This window comes from Bombus vosnesenskii, unplaced genomic scaffold (genome assembly GCF_011952255.1).
Source record: "Bombus vosnesenskii isolate JDL3184/JDL3185 unplaced genomic scaffold, Bvos_JDL3184-5_v1.1 scf7180000013352, whole genome shotgun sequence".
In the NCBI taxonomy this organism is placed as follows: domain Eukaryota; kingdom Metazoa; phylum Arthropoda; class Insecta; order Hymenoptera; family Apidae; genus Bombus; species Bombus vosnesenskii.
In genome coordinates, this window is record NW_022882988.1 from 4,035,538 (window position 1) to 4,058,192 (window position 22,655).

Genomic DNA, 22,655 nt, shown 5'->3' on the forward strand with positions numbered 1-22,655 from the left:
ACCGATCATTGGCTTGTATTCGTGAAAAGAAGCGGATACTTCTTGGTATTGTGTATATATTACTCGAGAAGTAGCTTGAGCATTATACCGATGCGACAGAAGAGAGGAATAGCTGAAGGAGCAAGGATAGAAGAAAAGGTGGTTGAAGTGGAGAGACAGTCGACTCGAGTAGTGCCACGAGCACAGGAAAATAGTAAGAACGATGCGCTAAGGTAGATGGGTAGAACAGATTCCTATTGTTTTCCGACCCACTTCCTAACGTTGGAAGATTAACAGAGTCCCTTGCCTGTATCTACTGACAGATTTTTCAACGTACAGCCTGCGAGATACTTTCGCGACCTTGCCAGTGCGGAAATAGGAACATATTGACCTAAAGAACCGCATTTCAACGAGTTATAGCTTGATATGACCGAATTATCGTTTTCAACATCTTCGATGGATCATTTTTATACACTGCGTTTATTTATCAATCAATGGACTATGGATTTACTATTGAAACAATTCCGGATTTCGAAATGGACACGACTAGAAATTTCGATGCATACATTTCTTCGATATCATTTTGATATGATATCTATTTGCCTCAAATTGGTTTCCTCTTTGAATAAAAACTTCGAATCCAAGGACCATTATAACTGGAAATAATTTGCGTGAAAGTATTCCGGAATATTACCCAAAGAGAGGCGTCTAAAGAGAGGGAAAGAGGGGGATTGGGAAAAGGCTTTTGTGTGCACGTATGCATTTTCCACCTTCTGAAGATCCAAGATAACACCCGCTACGTTGTTTCATGCAGCGTTACGTTGCATTGTAACGTAGCGATTCAGCGAAGCGCATTCCTATTGACAACAACAATAGACTAGTGTATACGGGTGTTCAATTGGCGATGCGTTCTTTGTCATTTCTTTTTCCACGGAAGAAAATAGCGTGTCTTTCTGTCGCTCGGTTAAAGAACACGCGTACCTTTTTATTTGCACTCTCTGAAATTGCTTCTTCGCGAAGGTAGTCAAAAAAGAAAAAAAAAAAAGAAAAAGAAAAGAAACTAAATAGTCGCAACTTATATAGTTTATTTAAGGGGACTGCATCGATTATAGCCAGGATTATTTGTCGACCTATTTTCGCATAAGCTCGTACTTTGTAAAGATTCATCCGTTTAATTGTTAGCAAACGATTAGGGGTTTTAATTTTTCATCGAGACGAGCATAGAATTGTGAAAAGATCGGAGAAGTTCGCCGTCTTATCGAACTTTCAACGAACTTAAAATCGTTGATAAAGTAACGAAACGGTCGGCTGGACGAAGACAAAATCGGTTCTCGATCGAGTAATAAGTTTGCAATCATAGATTGCGGGCTAGTATCCATAGAAAGATTGATAGCTTCCGGTGAAGCTCTAAATCTGCAATGAAACGTTCCCGTAGAGATAAGGGAAATGCTTTTAGAAATGGCTGGGAACTATTGCGGATTCCAGAGCTTTCGGTCCACAATTGGGTTTCTTCAGAGCGAAATTTCAATTCCAACGCGGCCTACGGAACCCGATGAAAAGGCTGGATTTCCATTGTTTTCCGACTCACTTCCAGGCGACGGAAGATTAACAGAGCCGACGTGTGTATATCCACCGCCGAGGGCCTCTCGACGTTTTTCGACCGTTTTCGCGGAAAGCGGAACCCATTGTGACTCGAGACCGCTGTAATTTAAAATCATCGTCGAAAGTTTTTTCCCTCGCAACTTTTTTTCCCCTCTTTTTTTCCTCTTCATCTTTCCTCCTTTTTCCCCTCTTTCGCATAATCACTCTAATTTATATACTCGAATATCCAACGAGTTCCTCGAATTTCTAATAGGGACTCGATGCAAATGTTATTGATTCTGGTAACGCGCAATCGATACTTCCCATGAAAAGTAGAGCATTGATATTAATTACGTGTCGTACTTAGAGCGTAGTCTTTCAATATGCCATCTTTTTCTTTCTTTTTTTCGTAATCCGTTGACACGAATTCCATCGACAACCCTCTCCTTTTTCGAGACCGCATCCGACAGAACTTTATATCCGTAACATTATCAGTAACGTCGAAACGCTTTCACCCTGTTTCCCCTTTTGGCTTTCCAGGCGTACGTTCCCCGCCTCTTTCTATCGCTCTACCGGTAACTCCTCCTGTTCATGCAATGTCTCACTCCCTCTCGCTCGATTCCGCATCCGCATTGCTAATGAAACGTCCAATTACCATCAACGGCTTCCACGAAGCGGTCCACCAAGCTACACATTCTCTCTCTCTCTCTCTCTCTCTCTCTATCCCTTCCCTTTCGCTCTCACGCCTTTTCCTCTTTTCTGACATTTGCAATCAGCAGCCGGAAACAACATCGGCAGGTAGCAGCAGTTTCCCTCTACCTGACGTTCGATGGAAACGAATCAAACTACCTCTTGCGAGCTTCCCGGTCATCTTTTTCCCTCCCCTTTCGCATTCCTTTTTTTAAGCAGCACGAGGTCGCGAAAATAAGCTACGCGAACTGCAATTAATCAGAATACATCAGGGGCTCTGTGCAATCAATAATCGAATGTAATTCCATTTTACGAGGAGCTGCAACGTCGTGCGCCTATCCTTTTCCAGCTCTTCTCGATCATTCGTTCTTTCCATTGCATCGCGTCGATATGCAATCGGCTATTATCATCGCAACAGTTGAAAAGAATGGAGTCTACCAGAGCAATAAACAGCCAGTCTTGATAATACGAATCGTTGGAAAGGTGGGGACGGAATGCGGAGGATTTAAACAACTTCCAATGATATAATTGACCACGTGATAACGCGAGCTCTTCCATTTCCATTCGCCACTCTCTGTAGACGGTTATCGAGCTGCGATCGTTTAACCAAAGAACACGGCTTTCGTATGCCTTTTTGTAATAATGCGCTGGTCGGCCATTCATCGCCGCTATACGTTTTGCAATTATCAATTATAGTCGACGGCTGCCGCGTTTTTTCCTCACGGCATTTGCAATCAGTCGGCGGAAAAATCGACGTTGGGTGAAACACCCCTCTTTCTCTCTATCTCTTTCTCACTTCATCGAATGCAAATCGTCACCAGATGTCGAAAATAAGCGAGCAGGTTTATAATTAACGATCCTCGCAACAACAAATCTGTGACCGAGCATCATTAGAGAAGATTTAATTTCTCGTTTTTCACAATTTAAATTCTCGTTTTCAAAGGTCGATGCGCAAGCTTTGAACAGGTTTCCGTCATGAAAATTCTCTCGCTGATCCCATCTGTTCCGATGTCGTTATTCTTCATGAACGATAAAAAAAACTTTGGGAAATATTTATGAGATTTTACGTTCTTTTTAATTACGAATATCAGACGTACAAATGTTCGTTCCTTTTCTCTATCCCATTCTTTTTTATCTTTTTTTGTTTTCACCTTATCCATACCATTCATCCCTCTGATTCTAGAATATATATATATATATTTTTTTTATGAAAGAAGATTAAATCTGAATTTGGAATTATGTACTTTCGCATGGCATGAAGCAGAGTAGAGTTCGTCTCTTCGGTGCGCCAGCTTTAGGGATTTTCTTGAATTAAACCTGCGCGCTCCGAATTTTTTAAGCCTTAATCTTGATTTAGTTTCAACCGAGGACAGAATTATTAATATTTCGAGAAAATTATCATACAATTGGAGAGATAATTCACGCGTATCAATGACGATTCTTCCGTATTTCTCTCAAATTTAAGAAATTTCTCGAGGATATGAAAATACGGTTCGATCGGAAAGGACCTAAAGTGGAACACCGGGATTAAATTAATTTTCGTATATTTAGAAGGAAACGAATAAACTGGTAATTTTGATGCTTTTATATTTGAAGGAAATTTGAAGCTACAAAAATGCGCGGATTACACATAATATCAAAAAATATATAAAATATGCAAAGTATAATATCTGGGTCCTCTAGCACAATAATTTGCCAATTCTGTATTAACGAATTGACAAATTTACAAATTTGATCCTACAAACTTCTCTGTTAGAATTGTACAATTTTGTATCGATTAGGATAGTCTGACGATTTGTTACTTGTTTGCGAAACTTCGAAGAAAATTTATTAACATTGGTAATAATTTCGACTCGTGGCTCGTCATATTTCACTAATGACATTAGTTGAATTGTGCAACTGAGTGTTGTTGTAGTAAGTAAAACGATACTTTATCTAGATTCTATTTCTATAATTGTATTAATAAAAATATGGATTTGCGTATAAAGATATTCACAGATTAGAGATAAATTAAACTAAACTGAATTAAACTGATATGTCTTGAAATATTTTTAACTGATCGGTGTGAAGCAATGCCCAGCAGTATTCTCTGGTAAATGTAACAAACGCGGCAATCAAGGACGCGTTTCGATGGGAATTATAGGGATGGGATAGTCTATTTAAACAAAGAATCCTATAGGAACGAACTTCGAATTTATCTTCCGCAGAACAAACGATGCACTGGTTCGCCCAAATCGGAGGTGACGAAGCCTCTCCCGATTCGTCAGGTAATAATCAGCTTGGTAAATAACGGAGTGTGCTTTGCCAAATTCGACGCTACGTTTGCGCTGAATCTAATGCGTCGCGTAACGAGTGCGTACCTATTAATAGTAATCCCTCGTGGAAATTGGAAATGACCGCATTCATCAGCTGCGAGTTTTCTCAGGCACGCGTGTGACCAACTTTCTTCGAGCGTTTCTCTTTATTAATAGTTTGATGTGACATTGGCGGAAATTGAGAGAACTAACAAAAACGATTAAGTCGATGGAACATATAATACATCCATAAGAATCATAAAACTTACCGACTTTCTCATTGTATTGAACTTTTCAGGTAATTTGCAGAGAGATTTAAAAAGTCTTGAGAGATAATACATTTTTATGGAATTAATATTTTATTGAATTACGCATGTGTAACTTGTTTCCTTCGATGACTCTTTGTAATAGTATCCAGCTTAATTTTTTGAAAAAAACTATTCCTGCTTTTTAGTTAGGAGTCAAAGTAATTTTTGCAAATTTTGGAGACCTGCAACTATTCAGCTTTTCATTATTACTAAACATTCTATGAACGATTCCTTTCTCGAATTTGGAACAATGTTTATCCTAAGCTTGGCATTTAATTATTTATCAAAAACTTGTAATGAATCTCATTCGATGTAATCTAACATAAAGTCACCTTCTACGCCCAGTGTTTTCAGACAGGCAGAAAGAAAGAATTCCATTCATAACTTCATTCTGTATAGAAACTTAAGAACACGGTTTCGCGACGTGAACTCATAACGATAAATCGAATGTTTCCATCCCGAGGTGCGAAACACGCTTTTTACTGCACCCTGTTTTTAATAATCGTATTATCCGGGCGAAGGAAACACGTTGGTATCACAGAAAATGGACGGTTTACGTCGGTGAAGCTGGAATACCGTACGAAGAGAGACAGGGAATCTAATAAAGAATTTATTTCATGCGGCCTTGTCACTTCTTTGCCAACTGATAAAACAGCTGCTCGCCGTGGGAAAGGAATATTCGCGTTTACTCGTGGAAATTGATTATCTTCGTAGTGGTAATCGAATCTGTGCGAGAAAATATACCCATGGAGACCACAATTTCTGACCTTTTTCTCTCCTAATTGTATTTCTTTAATTTCGTTCGGTTCACGACGGAACTTGGACCGAACACGTTTAACACGCGTTCTATCGGAATGAGATGAAAATTCGCATACCGAAACTATCATACGCTAGACATCACGTCGACTGCATGAAGCATGTTTGTTTGAATCGTGTCATTTTGAAGAGTGTCAACCGCTTTAAAGGCATGCATTTGTAGCTGCAGTGTACCCGCAGAACTGTATGCTTGCAGTGCGTCGTGATTACGCGTGTTTTGCTCGTAATACCCGAATCTCACGTGCGTACGCACATGTTCTCGATTTCTTCTCGACAGATGTGAAGCGCCGGCAAAGTCTCTACGACGAGGACTCCCTCGATGGCGATCATCCTAGCGAGAACGAAGGTATCACGTTTTCAAGGGCAGTGTCGAGACTTTTCGTTTTTCACATTTTTCCCTCGGTTGTTTAAACATCGAATGGGCACCAAAACGTTGGCATTTTTCGCGTTGTCTAATTGTAACAATCAATCTTTTGTCTCGTGGCGTACGCTCGACTGTAAATAACTGGAAATAGTTTCATTAAAATTGATTTCGGAGTTTAAATGGGCAATGTGTACTACGCTTTTATTATCGAGAACTGTCTGGGAAACGAGTAAACGTCGACGTGTTTCAAGCAGAACGCGAAGCTCGTACGACAAGAAGAAGTAATCGGTCTTCGCGGTTGTTCTCAGGACGGGAGTCGACGGGAAGCGCGAAAGACGTGGACAGGGCGAAGCTCGTCCGTGAGAGACAAAACGAAGAGCGGCAGCGGAAGTTGGAAGAGCTGAGACAGCAAGCTCTCGCCGCGCAACGTTTCCGGGAGCAACGGGAAGAGGAACGCCGAAGGCGCATCGACGAGCTCAAATCGCGTGACAACGACAGGTTTGTCTTTTCTCCCTTTCTTTTCTCCTTTTTCTTCTTTCTTTCATTTCATTTACTCAAAAGTAATTCACTAATATTCACTAATAGGTTTACTGATACGTAAAAATTCGTAATTCTTCAGTTGCGTCGTTTTTTATCTTTTTATATTCGCACTTTTTCTTTCTCTTTTTTTTTTTTTTTTTTTTTTTTTTTTGTAGTAAAAGGTACAAGTCAGAGTGAACTTACGCTCGAATGGGAAAAGGATGAGAGTTTAAACCGGCTTTGCGTTTGAAATTGGGTTATTTTATACGATCCAGTTGCGAACGATAGAGCGCATGCCTTGAGGGTAGTTTTTTTTAATCTATGACACGCGAATTTAAACCGACACGGAACCACATTGATGTGTTTAAACGCGCTCTTTACGAGATTACGTGCTCTCTACGAAGTTATAAGTTGACCTGGTTAATATGATGCCGGGCTAAACTGTTTCGCCGCCGCAGAGAAGCCCGGGAAATTACCACGACACCTGCATGAAGTTCACCCGCGGCAAAATCACTTTTCCGTCCCGTCTAAAAAAAGAATAACAGCCTATTACGTGTACACGAAGACGTACTTTCTCGTTCGTAGCTCGTCGTACCTTGAGAACCTCTAGTTCGAAATCTGCTTTCTGTAGAAATATTCGTTTTATATTTATTTTAGACGAAACCAAGTCGGGGAGAGGAAGCGGGCGATATGCGAGGCGGAAAGAGAAAGAAGAGAGGCGATCCTCCGAAAGAATCAAGAGAGAGAAGCTCGTATAGAGGCGAAGAAGAAGAACGAGAGGTCGCACATCGTGTTTGCGTTCGGAAGTTCTACACCGAGGATGTTGGAGCCAGCTGATACCGGTGGCTCCACTTTCTGGGGAACGCGTCGCGCAACCTCTACCACCAATGTAATGATGTTCTCGGCTGCACAGCCGTTGACAAGGAGATCCTCAGAGAGAGAGCTCGATGGTAGCAAGAAGAGAGCCACGTCAGCTGGTGGACTTGACCGGAAACCCGGCGAAGGTTAGTGGGAATTTCTTAACCGGATACAGATACGAGGATGTTATTGATATTTGCGAATACATGTATTTAATTTAATACGACAGACGTCGGTGATGATATTTGTGACATCAAACTTCTATATTCGTAATAGTGTTTGTTACGATAATTTTCTGCCTATTCGTGTCATCCATGTCGATGTTATTTTGATTGGTATCCGGTAGTTGAGCGATGGAAACACGTAGAAATTGTTCGACGTCTGTCGTTAACATCGTCAGTTATGGATAGTAACGAAAAGATAAAGAATCGCGAGAATTCGTGTAAAGAAAATTCGTTAGCGAATATCGTGTCGTTGGTGTAATAACTATTCTTTCTTCGTGTTGGCACTCAAAAATCGTCGAGCTGCCGATGGTTGAGACGTACAGCGAAGGCCGCTTCTTTTTCACTGCGTTCTTTCTACACAGCGCTTCTAGTGCTATATGTAGTTGCGCAATCGATGCGCCGTAACGCGTAACGCATGGATGCACTACGTTCCAGAAAGGTTACGCAGAAGGCGAACGAGACATTTTTATACGTACTTGCGTGCGTGGCTTGTGCGCTACTCTTTTCAGTTAAAGATTATTTACTAATCATTTACGAAACCGGGTTAAAATCGTGGCGCCTCATCCTAGCGATAAATCGAGCTTCCTTCGACGAATAAATATTTTTACGATGATGTTTGATTACCAAACACTACACATCAACCACCAACACACGACTTTATTCAACTGTACACGATATCTCCATGTTGATGATTAAAAAAGAAAAAAGGAAATTACGGAGCATGAGAGATCGATTCTCTAATGTTGATAGATAAAATGATTCGTGATCGTATTCGTAATGTGTTTTACATTCTCTGTACTTTTTTCAGGTTTTTCGTTTAAATTTCTACAGTTCGTATTGTATGTTTTTCGCAGCCAATTCCACCGGTTTTTAATTTCGCTGCGTTTCCCGACGAATGCAATTTGATTTCAGCGATAAACGAGATGATGTTATTGATTTCTTCCTCTCTTATTCTTTTTTGTTTCTTTTTTTTTGCTATATATCATGTTCTTTTGCCAACATAATATCGCTTCATGTACACACACGAGAAGCACCTCATCTTCGACGCGCTGACTTCTCTGTAATCCGTACACGTTATTACGAAATACAAGTGTCAAAAGTACATAGACAGAGAGACAGATAGTTGTTCGTAGCAAGAATATATGCCTGAGTAAATGTAATTTCACTAGAGTTGTAACATTGACCGGAGAGAGATAGATTTCCTTTCGTTCGGTAATTAAGATCCTATTGCATCCGCTCTATTTATCTCTGTACTTACTGGTGGTGGCTCTGTCAGGCAAAGTGTAATTTTAAAGTATCTGTGAATCGCACTTATATCTAACTCATGCTAATTCCCCCCACCCTAAGTTTGTTAATCTGTCGAACAACCCCACCCTTGCCCACCCCTGAGAGAATTAAAAAAAAAGAAAAATTGAAAAAAAAAAGGAATAAGAACAAAAAAGAAGAAACGAAGAGAATACGATTGGAAAGTACCTAATGTTGCAGCGCTGAATGGTTTGTTTGCAGATATGAGAATGTCCTCGTCCATGTACGAGGTGTTCAATTGGAATTCTAGCCCTGATCCTCCCTTAACCCCCGCCAAACATAAGAGAGCCAGCCTCTCTCTGCCTCCTACAACTGACATCTTTGCCATCGATGATAAGTCTGATAGCGACACTAGGCGTCCGATGATTCAGCGGGCTGCCAGTGGTGAGTCCTGAAGTCGAAAGAAAGAAAAAAGTCTGCAACGGGGAGATTGTTCTGTTATCCCAGAATGAGCTATCAATATAACGTATCCTTGTCTCTCTTTCATTAGCACATCGGAATATACTCTCTTGCAAGCATGTCACTTTCGTTTAACGCCATAAAGATATCTGTACAGACCTGTGAAGTCGTGGAACACCGATGATGTAATACTAATTCTATTTTTAGATTGCGAAAGCTTATGCATTTATGGGAAATTTAAAGGTGCTAGAATACATAGAACGTATATAATATGCAAACATATACATCAAATATCAAGAGCAAAGTCCTCGCTCTATTCAGATCTCATTTCTTTAATTGTGTTCACTACAGACGTAGATTCGCATAAATATTCGCAGTCTATCTATTAGATAGTTGTCATATATATTTCTGGTAACATCGTACTTGGATATCTTGATTTTTATGTAAATTCAGATTAACGAGGATCGGTGTTGAACGACGTATACCATTAATTAGTCATATATGCATCCTAACGCTATTCAGAATTCTATACTAACAACTACTAACATTTACATACGTTTAGATGGGTTATTTACTAACGAATTTAGAGTAAGAATTTAGTGTTATATTAGAATACTAATTTTGATATTGCTCTTTCTCTCGTTAATAGCATTACTTTATTCAGTGGCAGTTTTACGAAATGGAAATAAGTATCGAGAAGCTGAGGTGCCTCAATAGTCGAATACGAACTTCAAACGAGACACGCTATCGTTTAATTGTACTTTCCTAACATTTGCCTACTTATTATAAGAGGCAAGCATTATACACTCATATCATTCATAAACTTATTACATCCCTACATACTGTACTTAAATTGAATTTCTATTTAGTCTCCGATCGAGATAAATATTTCTTTTTACGAATTTTTCAATCATTTGAATAGAAAAACATTTTTTGACGATATCAAACGGTCGATTCGATTTTACGAGATTCTTTAAAACGCTTACTTTTTTCGCAACAGCTTCTTTCATTTTTTCACTCGATATATGAACATACGAACACGTTGATGCGTTAATTTGAATGCTATAACACGAGACACTTTCTGTATATATAGCTTTCTGCATGCGTTGAGATTTTTACCGTCTTACCGGATTTTTACCGGATATCGTTTGCATGTACCACCTTTCCGTTTTACACCGCTTCCGTAACGTCGTTCGTACACGTTCCCAGTTTCTCATTGTCCTCTAATTACCGTAATATCTTTCTGCCATAATGTATATATCACTTTATCCGTGACAACACCGTTGCTCAACATTCCGTTCCTGGTAACGTTATCGAATGACGTTCAAGCTGTATTATGCACAAAAGTTCTTTCTATCTGCTTCGTACATACACGCACACTTACACGCACACGCACATACATACACAGGAAACAGCATGAAGAATATTGACCAGTAGAGAATATTAGTAGTCGAAAACGGAATGCCAAATGCATATCACTTACACATACTTATACACAGGCTCACGAAAGTATTCATATACTTGTAGACACCTTTCATGAATATAAGTATGTATGATGTGTATTATATGAAATATTTTGAAATTTCATTAACACTACGATGAGACACAACTATCATGATTATTTTAGCAAATAATGACAATCGTGTCTCGTTGAAATGTGAATGAGATTTCAAAATGTTTCGTATAACACATACAATATGGATAGAAAAGTTTTCAAGAGCCAGTGTATGTACGTATATCATCCACACATATGCACACACCTACCCTACATGTACACTCGATCCATGCAAAATGGAACGAATTTTCTTATGTTTGCGATGTTCAGAGGATGTACGCGCGCCTTGTACACGTTACGACTGTATAGTGCGCAGTTTCCGGTGGTCGCTTCTCGCGCTTCGCTTCTAAGGGAAACTCCATTGCAGGTGAAGAAAGCGACGGAACACCGGGAACCCCTAGCTCGGTTTATCTGCGGGTGAACAGGAGGCGTACCGATCTGATGCCAACGATACCATCGCCGCGTGATGGACCGCCATCATCAGGGCGTAGTTCGAGCGCTAAGGCCTTCGCACGTTCGCCAGGTAGGACTTACTCCATGTCCAGGCTGGACCAACTGGCGCAGCCTAGGAAACGTCCGACAGAACTTAGCACACTGACGGAACAGCAAAGCCAGCCTCTGAGCGCTTCTAGCATGAGTCGCAGCATGTCACATTTAGCTGCGTCCGGAGGCAAGAGCCTCAAACGCTCAGATAACTCTCGTAGCATGGGTACATTGCCAGGCGCGGTTCCAATGCCGAGACCAACCAGAGCCGAGAGACTTCGTCGCAAAGCCCGCGAGCATCAGAACCAACAGCAGCAAGGTAAGATCGTTCTTGTGCACTCAACTCTCGGTGACATTCTGCTCTTAAATATCATATTCATTTTATCGACATATCGTCATTCACATAGAGATTCATAGACAAACTATGTAAATATGACCAATAACATCATTCTATATTGTACATGTATATCCCTATGGGCATTATCACGCTGACAGTATTATTTACTGACAATAACTAGACAGATCTTCAGATTTATAGATTATAATAATTTTCATCAACCGATGTTTTACGATTGAGAATTCGTTTTTTTCTCTTTTTCTTTTTTTTTCTTTTTTTTTTTTTTTTTTTTTTTACATCCCCGAATGAATCTATTTTCAGATATTTGTCACTATCTATGCTCGCACTCCTGCCGTTCTATATAACTTGAGTTGGGTGCACATGTGCATGCGTACGAATACAGTGAGGAGCTATTGTAAATCAATAAGACAGAAAATCCTTGTATACCTCGGTTACTTTTCGTGCAACTTCGTGAGACGACGGGTAGAAACTAATGCTTAACTGCTTGCATATCGAACAGAGACTAACAAACGATCTTCAAAGCGCCTAACGCTTCAAATTTTTCTTTAACCATCGATTTTGTGTTACTTTATATCATTTTAACAACGATATATATCCGACTGCATGGAATTCTTTTTGTGTTAATTATTGTACAAACTGAATTGATTAACAAAACGCTCCTGCTAAGGAAACGAACTCAGATCTTACCGGCTTTTCGGTACCAAGGGTGAAGGTACGCTCTAACGTTTTCCGGTAAGCCACACTTTTTTTTTTTCTTATATGTGTATATATATATATATATATATATCTTATCACGTACACACACGTTTTACGCACAATACTAGACTGTGTACAGACGAACCGCAATCGTATTTAGTGTGCAATACATTTATATCGCTCCACTTTCGTTCTTTGATTCTTTTCTTTCTTGCTGTTTTTACGAGGTCTCATAATTTCCCCTCGTTTCTTTTTATTTCTAATTTATTTATTTCGGCCTCTTTTTCTCAGTTACTCTCGATGTACATATACATTTCACATACGACACGATCAATAATATTTTTGGTGGCGGTGCTTGTTTTCTATTTAATTTCGCTACTTGTACCTCTTAATATATTTAAGTCTATTCTAATATATACAAATCAACGAAAAGACTGATAAGAATAGAACGGAATGGAAAAAGGAAACAGAAAATACGATTTGTTTGTCGAAATATACAAATACTCGTCAGCATTGTGCATCGGCGCGATCTGACGCGATAATCTAACGAAAGAAAATAGAAAAAGTAGAAAGAATAAAAGTTCGGTTCTCTCTGAAATGCCGCGGCAACGCGATGCTGCCGTGCATTTCACGGCGTTTGTTTGTTTAATGTTTAACGTGCAACGAACACAATGCATAAAATACGTAAATCAAGAGATGTTCACCTTGGGTGGGTACGCGTAGGCATCCGCAGCGGGGAGGTGACACCGAACAGCCCATCACGACCGCACAGCTCCATGAGTCAGCAAAGCGCCAGCAGTGTGGGCAGCAGTAACGTCAATCTGCGTCCTCGTACAGCTGCCCCGCGTCGACCGCGACCTGCTTCTATTGCCGGTACCGGTGTTTCGGTCACAGAACGACACAGTGAGCATGCCTTTTTTTGAATACTTTCTTGTTATTAAAAAAAAAGAAAAAAAAAATCTTGTACACGAAGAGATCAAGCGGGCACCGCTCGAGTGTTCATTTCGCACGAAAACGTGCGGATCCATTCGACGCGACGAGAATCCTTTTTGCCCTGCAGTATTTGGACCCGAACTTCTGTTTGCTAAACACTTTGTTCGAAAAACAGTTTGTTTTTTCAATTTGAATTGTCGTTCCAAACGAACGTTGATTTTCTCGATTTTTCTATGCAGTGTTTCTTTTTTTTTCTTTTTTTTTCATTAATTACGGTTTCAGTTTCTGTACATGGCTTACATGTTATTTGTCTATTTAATTTGTTTTTTATCCTTTTTCTTTCAATACATGAGTCGAGATTGCACATTCAAATACCGCGTGTACGTAGACACAACGTGACTCGTGTCGTGAGTTTCAAGTTTGTAATAATATGTAGATCTAGTGAGCGAACCGAAATCGACGAAGGATTCGAAACCGCCACTGCCAAAGGTCCATAGCACTCCAAAGAAATCATCTACACCGAAAGCGACGGAGATCAAGAAGCCGACAGAGAAACTGGTGAAGAGCGCGAAGGCTTCACCGCGAATAACCCCGAAAGTGACACCGCTGCAAAGCCCTGGAGCCGAGAATGCTCCGCTGATTCGTGGTAGTACCGGAGAGATAATAAAAAGCGAAGTGAAAGAGGATACAAAATTAGACGATAAATACGAAGAGAAGAAAGACCAAGGCACTGAGAAAACACAAGTAATTAATTTTCTCCATTAAGGAAATGCAGGCTATGCACACATGAAAATGATCGATATGTGTTATGTGTTCTTAATTGCAGCAGGAAATAAGCGCCGCGGAGCAGGGTAACGAAGAAATGAAAAAGTCGGTTGTTATCGAACAATCCAATTCTATATCGAAGCAAACGAAGGACGAAACTAATTTGAATCAAGAGAATCAATCGACTGTGCGGTCTCAAGAAACACCCAAAGCTGCGAAGAAGGAAGCCGAGGCGAAATCCGAGAATAACGTGGAGGAACAGGTCGATATGTCAGGTAAGCTGGACTTTGGATATTGAAATATGGATTAGAAGATTAATAAATAAATGGCCCCTTTTTAGCATCGATGATAGCAAAGATCCGGATCACTACGGAAGAGGAAGCCAAGGCAGCTATAGCTGAACGTAGAAGATTAGCTCGAGAACAGGCTGAACGAGAAGCCGAGCTTGAACGCCAACGACAGGTGCGGTTTTAAAGAGATTTTTCGCATAAAAGAGTGGATTATTCGCGAAAAGAAGAGACTTCATAGAGAGATCCTTTTTACAGGAGGAAGAAGCCCGTTTAGAGGCCGAGAGATTGCGCGCCGAGGAAGAAGAACAACGTCGTTTAGAGGAAGAAACGCTTCGTTTGGCTAATGAAGCTCGTGAAGCCGAGGAGCAGAGACTGAGACTGGCGATTGAGGAAGCAAAACGTCGCGAGGAAGAGGATAGGAGAAGAAGAGAAGAGGAGGCTCGTCAGAAACAAGAGAAAGAAGAGGCTGAGCGGAAAGCGAGGGAAGAAGCGGAAAGGTCAGTTGATTTCTTTCAGATGACGTGATTTTATTCGATCAACATTCTCTGTGGTCAAGCGTTTAATGACCACTATGTAATGTTTTTGTTACAGACAGCGGATCGAAATGGCAGAACGCCTTAAGAGGGAAGAGGAAGAGAGACTTGCTAGACGTAAACGTGTCGAGGCGATCATGCTTAGAACTCGGGGCAAGAACCAGAATAATACACCTACGAAAGTAAGATTACACATTTTTCGTTCATTGAATAATGTTTATGTGATTGTTAATTAAACTCTTGTTCCTGAAAGAAATATTTACGATCGTGTATCGTGCTTTGTATAGGGTGAAGGTGGTGATGGCGATAAGTTGAAAGAAGATAGTCCTAACGATGAAAATAAAACGGCACCAGGTAGCAAAGTCGAAGATGTTATGACAGCCAGTCTGATATCCGAAGCGACTCAACAATTCATTAGCGGAGAGCAACGAGCTCATCATACAGAAAACAATACTACTACGGACATTGTGCATAACGGCACGCATAGTAATGGCATTAATGAAAGTAAAATTGTGTTGGATAATAATCAGGGTAATGTGGAAGGAGAACTGAATGGTCATCATACAAATCACGGAAACGGTATCAACAGTCAATCAATTACACTGGATAATGCCACCGTGTAAGTATATCAAATTCAAAGTTACAGATTTGTAACAAACATTTCTATTAACCTAAGAGTTACATCCTGATACTTACCTGACCGACATTAAAACAAAAACAAAAAATCCAAGATATAACTGGATTTCGCATCGATAACAAAAACTGAAAGATAACATCGAAGAGCATCTCAAAGAATTGTAAGTTCATTTGGTTTTTAGATCATTCGACAATAATGTTATTACGAATGCCCATGCAAGGCTTATATCAGACTAGTGTTATTTAACATTGCTAAAACTATCCTTACACATGTATACATCCACGCATTAGTTATTTTCATAACATTTTATGAGAATATTTATTTCGTCCCCTTCCCCCCCCCCTTTTTCGGCGCGCATTCGTCGTATAGAATGAGAAATATTTTTTCAAAAGAAAAACAATCCTTTTAATCGAAAAAGAATGAATAGCGAACATTTTAGAGTATTATTTCTATCAAATGCATATTTTATCTAAAGTTTCGTGCGAATACAATATATAAATATGAAATACACGCGATGTTACGTCATATATTTACTAAACTCGAATGTAGTTTCATTCAAAGTGATGATGCAAAATTATGGCTAATATAATGTAATATGTAATATGATACAATTATTGCACAATATTAGCCATTGTATACGTAAAAATATCGACTGACTCTTAGTGCCGTTCATAAATATGTATAAACGTATTCGGCGTATAAAATATAACTGAAAAAAAAAGGGTTAAAATGTATGTTGCAATTATGAAAAAAGAAAAAAGATGGAAATATAAATCTGAATCGGAGCGTGCATTACATGTTACATTATAGTGTCACAAACGTACATGCTAATATGTGAAAAATGCAGATTCTTAATCATTATAAAACTAGATGTACAGTACTTTTAAATCTTGATTTAACGCAAATATACATATAATACTTTGTATATTGAATGATTCAGGGTAACGCTCTAGTCATTTATACAATAAAAGTTATTTATAGATTCATGACGAATTAATAGACACGCACATACAATATGAACTATAAATAACAATTTCTGAAGTATCTAATAAGTAGTCAATCTGTTTCGAAATTATTGCTTATAATGTCGCCTTCTATCTATTTTTATTATCACTTAATCCTCCGTCGTTATTACTACAGTTTTAATATCATTTGTTGCTACAGTTTTATATCATAATTTTTGGTTTTTACAAGTAGAAAATGAAATGCTGAATGAAATGGCTAGAGTGTGAACATTTTTTTCTAAACAAATATATAATAGAATGAAAAAATGTGCCACATTAAATATACACATGATAAACATAATGTATGATTTTATGACCAGCATTAAAACAAAGAAAAAATTAAATATAATAAAGCACCGATGCTTAATTGCTCTACAGAAGAAGAATTAAAAAAGATGTTGAAAGATTATAATCCTGTACGTTTATTATGCATACATATAAAAGCACGCGGTGTGTTTAGAATTAATCGTTAATATGTGTATATAATGAATTTTGTTGTTTGAGATGTTTTTTGTGGTGTTCGTGCGATAATGGAAAAATTAAGTTTGAAAATATATCTACGCTATATGTACACTATACATAGTTATTTCAATAAGAAAATTTATTGCGCTTTCCTATAATACACATTGGAAGGAATTGCTTATAAAATAACATTTAGCTCGATAAAAATTGCTTCATGATAAACCACCAGTATGATGGAAACGATTTTACATATATTGTACATTGCAAAAGTAGTCAGAGCAATGGTTGACAGATATGAAAAACAGATTTATGACAATTATTCAGTGCTATTGAAAATTCATCTAATCGCATGATTATACCAATAACTAATAATGAATTATATAGAAGATTATAATATCATCGGTAACTCGAGAGGTATGAGGAATGTATATTGTATTGTCTATTATACTTATATATATTTTATAATTTATATTTAATCGTGTAATAGTTAAAAATATACTATTTTTAGGTAGACGTCTAAAAGAATAATGAAAGGTTTAAACTATATTGTGCGTCGATTCTTTTAGTAATGCGTTAATGGCATAAAACATGTAATGTTATACGAAGCATGGAAACGTTAAGCAACTAACAGAGCTATAGCGTTAAATACTAACTAATCAATAATAAATTCAGTGTACATAATGTAAAGAAAGATAAATAGCATAAATTTAATGACTCATCTAAAAATTTTGTTTGTAATTTTATCATACAAGTTCATCAAAGATACACTGTTTAATATGTTACTATGTTTGTATTCAACTTTGTAGCTATATACAGTCTGTCATCTTTGGTGAACTATTACTTTATCTTACCTCCAATTAGTTACCATTCAAGCTCGACGTGTGTGCCTTAAGTACAATGTTTATATCAACATTTCTTCTTACCGATTCTATTACCACTAATGCATGTTGTGATTTAATTGTATCAATATGATGTGGCTTCTACTTTTCTTTGCTCTACTTTGTACCTGTTCTTTATGTTTGCGTTGTATATCATCCAGCAGTACGTGTCAACTTACTGTCTACTTTTGCTATGTACTATCGACCTTTACACATTTCTGAAATTATTCTTTTGTTGTACGAAAATATATATTTCACACAATCCATTCCACAATTCCTACAGGAAGTTACCTATATCGAAACAGGGCATGAATATTTTCGAACTTATTCTACCTATGAATAAGAGAAATCGAAAATAGGGAACTACACAGGTCAAAACAATCGTTATCGATCCGATCTGTGAAACCTGCTGTATGGTAGTATCATATATTTATACATTACATAATGTACATACCTAATTTTATTGGGTATGGCTAAAGGGAAATTCTTTTGTATGTTAATTGTGTTTTCCATGTACACTTTACGTTACGCCATAGAATTTTATATAAGTTCACAAGCATATATAAAATGCTTTTTATAGCTGCTTTACAGTATTAAGGTAGCCAGGAAAATAGTGCTGATGCAAGATAAAATATTACCATCGACCAAGTCGATTATAAAATATGTTCCCAGAATAAGTGTTTGTTTCCGAATAATTTTTTATACTTATGGTTTGATATAAGACGAATGACTTGAAGAAATTCAGCAAACTGCATATAGTTGTTAATTTTTTATTTTCCTCGTTTATTCGTTTTCTAGACATACTAGATACTTTGAACATAGCTTTTAAATTAAGAGATTAAAAACATAGTTACTAATAAATAATCGTATGTGTATTGTACATACTAATTCTAGTAAAATAGCGTTCAATGCGAGTTGTCTATAATTGGCTTAACCAATTTAGAGATTGTAATTTCAAATTAGAAATTACAATGCGCTGATGCAGTAGTAACCTAGTGTTAATTGCCTATTATTTAGTATTTGTATGTTTCCTTTCGCTGATTTTATAGCAAACAAAACAACGTGACCAACAACCTGTTAGACCTAACGGAATTCGACTCTCTCAGTAATAGCAGTAGTGGTCCAATACTCCAACTGACATCCAATCTGGCCAATGAAGACACCCTCAACTCGAACCTAAATCCAGCAGCTATACCTTTCACTCCAATGGCTAACACATACATGCCTACCGCTGCTAATGCCAATGTAAATCCGTTCCAGGATTCTTTTATGAACAAGCCACAAGATAATAGTCAAGTACCAGGTATGTGTGCGTATTACTAGCGCTATATTAAAGATATATCATGTACGATGTGAATGTAATCATCACTGTTCTTGATCTGCAGATCTTTTATCATAATGCGCGTATTAAACATTCTGGTGAACGGATGAAGAACGATTGGATTCGAAAATATACCGTGTTGCTTTGCAGCGAGTAATAGGTATAATACTCGAGATGATGTCATTTATGAGATAATGTAAATATGCGCTATCGATGTGTAGAAATGGAGACCTAAGTAGAGAAAACGGGGGCACTACGTCAAAAAGAAAAAAAAGACTACTTTGTCCTTAAACGTCACGAGAAATGTAAAATAATATATAATGTTAATTAATAATATTATGTAACAGCAAATAGGCACTCAGTCCATTATAGTATGCTATAGATATAAATCTAATCTTTTAGAAGACCTTAAAGGGAATAAGGCCTGTTTATAACATATTGATTTAAAATACGCGTATATATTTTATTGTATTAAATTTCATTAAATTAATTTCACACGCAATTTTCACCCATACCGTAACATGTCGCGTTCAGAATGTTCTAAATCCTGGCAATTTTTAATGGAACGAGATTTTATCGAATTTGAGAAACACGAATTAATCGGTACAATGAAATCTTTATGCGTAAACGAACGTGTAAAACGGCTTGACAAATATTGCACAAGATGGTGAATTGGTTGAAATATTTTACGAAACTTATATCTGCCAAAATGACGTAGGAGGTAAGCTCCAATGATTATCCTTACATAAGAGATAGTATAATATTACCTTATAGAATTTGAATATAGAAAACGAGTATATATATATATATATATACATATATATAGTCATATCTAGTAAGATCTTCTGCAGATATGATGTAAAAAAAAAACACATTTCTTCCATACTACATTTTGGGGCGTGCGCTCACTAGTCAAGCAATTTTACTGTTTTTATCATATTCTTCTCTTTTCCTTAATTACTATCCCTTTTCTTTTTTTGTTTTTTTTTTTTTTTTAGAAAACTCATCTAATATTGGTACTCTAGGTATCCACTAGATTTCATTACTATTACGTTTTCGTGAATTTAACATAAATTTTCTAGCTGTGATGTGACGACAATGACGAAGATGACGATTGCTTTGTGAAATAGCCACTGCATACGTTTATGAAATAAGAAACTGTCAACTATGTTACTTTATTTATAAATGATATTTTGCTAGTTGTGGTAGGAGACGAAATGCAAATCTACGATTAAACGTTTCAGTCAAAAATAAGACATTAACATAATTATTAATGGAAATCCTAGCGAAGATCTCGGGAAATATTTTGTAGCAATTGAAGTGAACAAAATTTAAAGGTCGCGTTGTGTTAATCATTATATACAGTAGTGGCTATTCATTTTAGTGGTATCATACTAGTATACAGATAGAAAATGATAATTTTAAAGCCTGATGTTATTGAGCAAACATTGTAATTGGTGTCTAAGACATGAGTTATTTGTTACTATTGTGGCATACTATTATAAAATCAATACGATTAGCATGCTTTGTGTTTAACACTTGCGCAATCGCAGGTGCATAATAGTGTCTTATACACATGGTTGTTTATACAAAGGTTAATAAAGTATAAATCTGATTAACCTAGTTTTCAAATAGCAGAAATGAAGAAGAAAAAGAGAGAGAGAGAGAGAGAGAGAAGTCATCGACATGCCTGAAAGGATTATCACCGATCTATACAAACTCTGTATACCGTTTGTTGTCTCTTTTATTTTGTAATCTTTTTATGTTTGTGCTACGTACAATATTAGAAGTTCTCTTGAATTCTTTCCGCATATGTTCTATTGCGATTGATTTAAAGGAATTTCGCGCTGCATGCTTGCTATCAGTACTTTTTCCTCGAAATTGTTTAATTTAAGGACTTTGAGCACATATATTTATGTAATACCGCAGTGTGTTGTATCCCAAAATAATTTCTATTGTGCAAACAGAACCCTAAGAATCGATATTTTAACGACACAACAAACAAACAAAAATCTGTATTTTTATTGACAAAGATTGAAGCACACTGCTGTACAGAAGCATACGATCCTAAGACATTTTTAATTGCCTAAGCTTCGTAAGCGCGTAGTTACGATACCGTGAGGGAACTCAAATCAGTTTTACGTATCATAGCTCGATGCTCCACGTGGACTATTTTTAATCATAAAACTATCGTCGTTGCTTTCCGTGACAGAACTATGCAATGACTATATTATCGAGTTTATTTATTCAAACTATTTTATTCGGTCTAACTAAAACTATTCTATAAGAACACGTAATAATAATAACTATAATAATAATAACAATAATAATAATCCCAATACATACGAACAAATGTTTCTAAACATACAAATACTGAGAATGCTAAAGATCATCAGTCATGTCTAAAAATACTTCGTATTGTATAAATGCTTGTATGTAATAAATACTTAATATTGAAAATAAATGAAATATTATTTAATAAACCTCCTAAACTTTCTTCCTTACGATCGCGTTAACATTACAATGCATATCGTAAAGTCAAACGATAATATTATAGCGACTATTCTGTTGCAGATTCACGCAAGCATCCCTTAAAGTCGTTTCTCGACTTTAAGCCGGCGTGGAATATGTTGAAAGTTATACAAGTGTATCTTTTTATTTATTATTGTAGAAACACGTACCACATCTATTTTCATTTTAAAGCGTAACAACTAACATAGCCACAAGGTAATGCCCGTTGAAAGCAACAGAGTATGAAATATGGAGCACATACCTAGATGCGGTTCGTCTCTAGGGTGTCACTTTCGTAAAAAGTAATGCTCCTGTCTAGGAAAACTTTGTCTGCTTTATCCAACCGTAGTATCTTTGACGAACACTCGTTTTCACGCAACCGAATCGTATCTGTAGGAGTACGATTCCATCTTTCATCGGAAGTCGCTAACTCTAACCTCCCAACTCCTCCTCCTTTCTATTATTCACATCTGTTTCCAAAGCATTGTGTGCTCGCCGCATCTTTCGAGTTTTCTGTTGCCTTTCGATCTTTCATATTTCCTTGCTAGTCTCCTCGAACATCGAAATATCAAGAACGATCTCTACGGTAAAGCGCAACTTATCTCGTTCCGCTCGAATTTTGAAAATCGTTCAGAGCTCTGTTGCCTCGCGCGGTACTCAAACATTAGCACAGGGAACAATTTTTGTTTCAGTTAAAAATATTTCTCTCTATCCCTATGATTGTTTAAGAGACGATGCCATAGGTTTTCACATAATTTTCCATACTTCAGAGATAAGTAAAGTTTGATACATATAGAGACATTTTTCCCTTTTTTGTATGACGATACATTTCAATGTGAGTTGTGTTCAAAAGGAATGAAATCGCTTGTGAGCCTCGTAATCCAGTGTTGTG

General features: G+C 37.4%; 1 protein-coding gene across 21 annotated transcripts in view; it reads left to right on the forward strand.

Annotated features, from left to right (window-relative positions):
* LOC117236706 (MAP7 domain-containing protein 1-like) overlaps positions 1-21,716 on the forward strand; it is a 173,044-nt gene extending 151,328 nt beyond the window's left edge. For 5 of the 21 annotated variants that reach the window (XM_033499891.1, XM_033499890.1, XM_033499883.1 and 2 more), the window contains 15 exons: positions 4,458-4,517; positions 5,946-6,014; positions 6,341-6,530; positions 7,209-7,555; positions 9,140-9,322; positions 11,260-11,694; positions 13,153-13,332; positions 13,799-14,106; positions 14,189-14,402; positions 14,468-14,589; positions 14,673-14,914; positions 15,009-15,132; positions 15,238-15,569; positions 18,981-19,234; positions 19,317-21,716. In XM_033499891.1, the coding sequence (XP_033355782.1) occupies positions 4,458-4,517; positions 5,946-6,014; positions 6,341-6,530; positions 7,209-7,555; positions 9,140-9,322; positions 11,260-11,694; positions 13,153-13,332; positions 13,799-14,106; positions 14,189-14,402; positions 14,468-14,589; positions 14,673-14,914; positions 15,009-15,132; positions 15,238-15,569; positions 18,981-19,234; positions 19,317-19,330 (3,074 nt within the window). In that variant the 3' untranslated portion in view covers positions 19,331-21,716. Of the gene's footprint in view, positions 1-4,457; positions 4,518-5,945; positions 6,015-6,340; positions 6,531-7,208; positions 7,556-9,139; positions 9,323-11,259; positions 11,695-13,152; positions 13,333-13,798; positions 14,107-14,188; positions 14,403-14,467; positions 14,590-14,672; positions 14,915-15,008; positions 15,133-15,237; positions 15,570-15,681; positions 15,748-18,980; positions 19,235-19,316 lie in introns of those variants that run through there. The other 16 variants (XM_033499894.1, XM_033499893.1, XM_033499886.1 and 13 more) reach the window with 8 other exon arrangements.
* Positions 21,717-22,655: the final 939 nt, after the last annotated feature.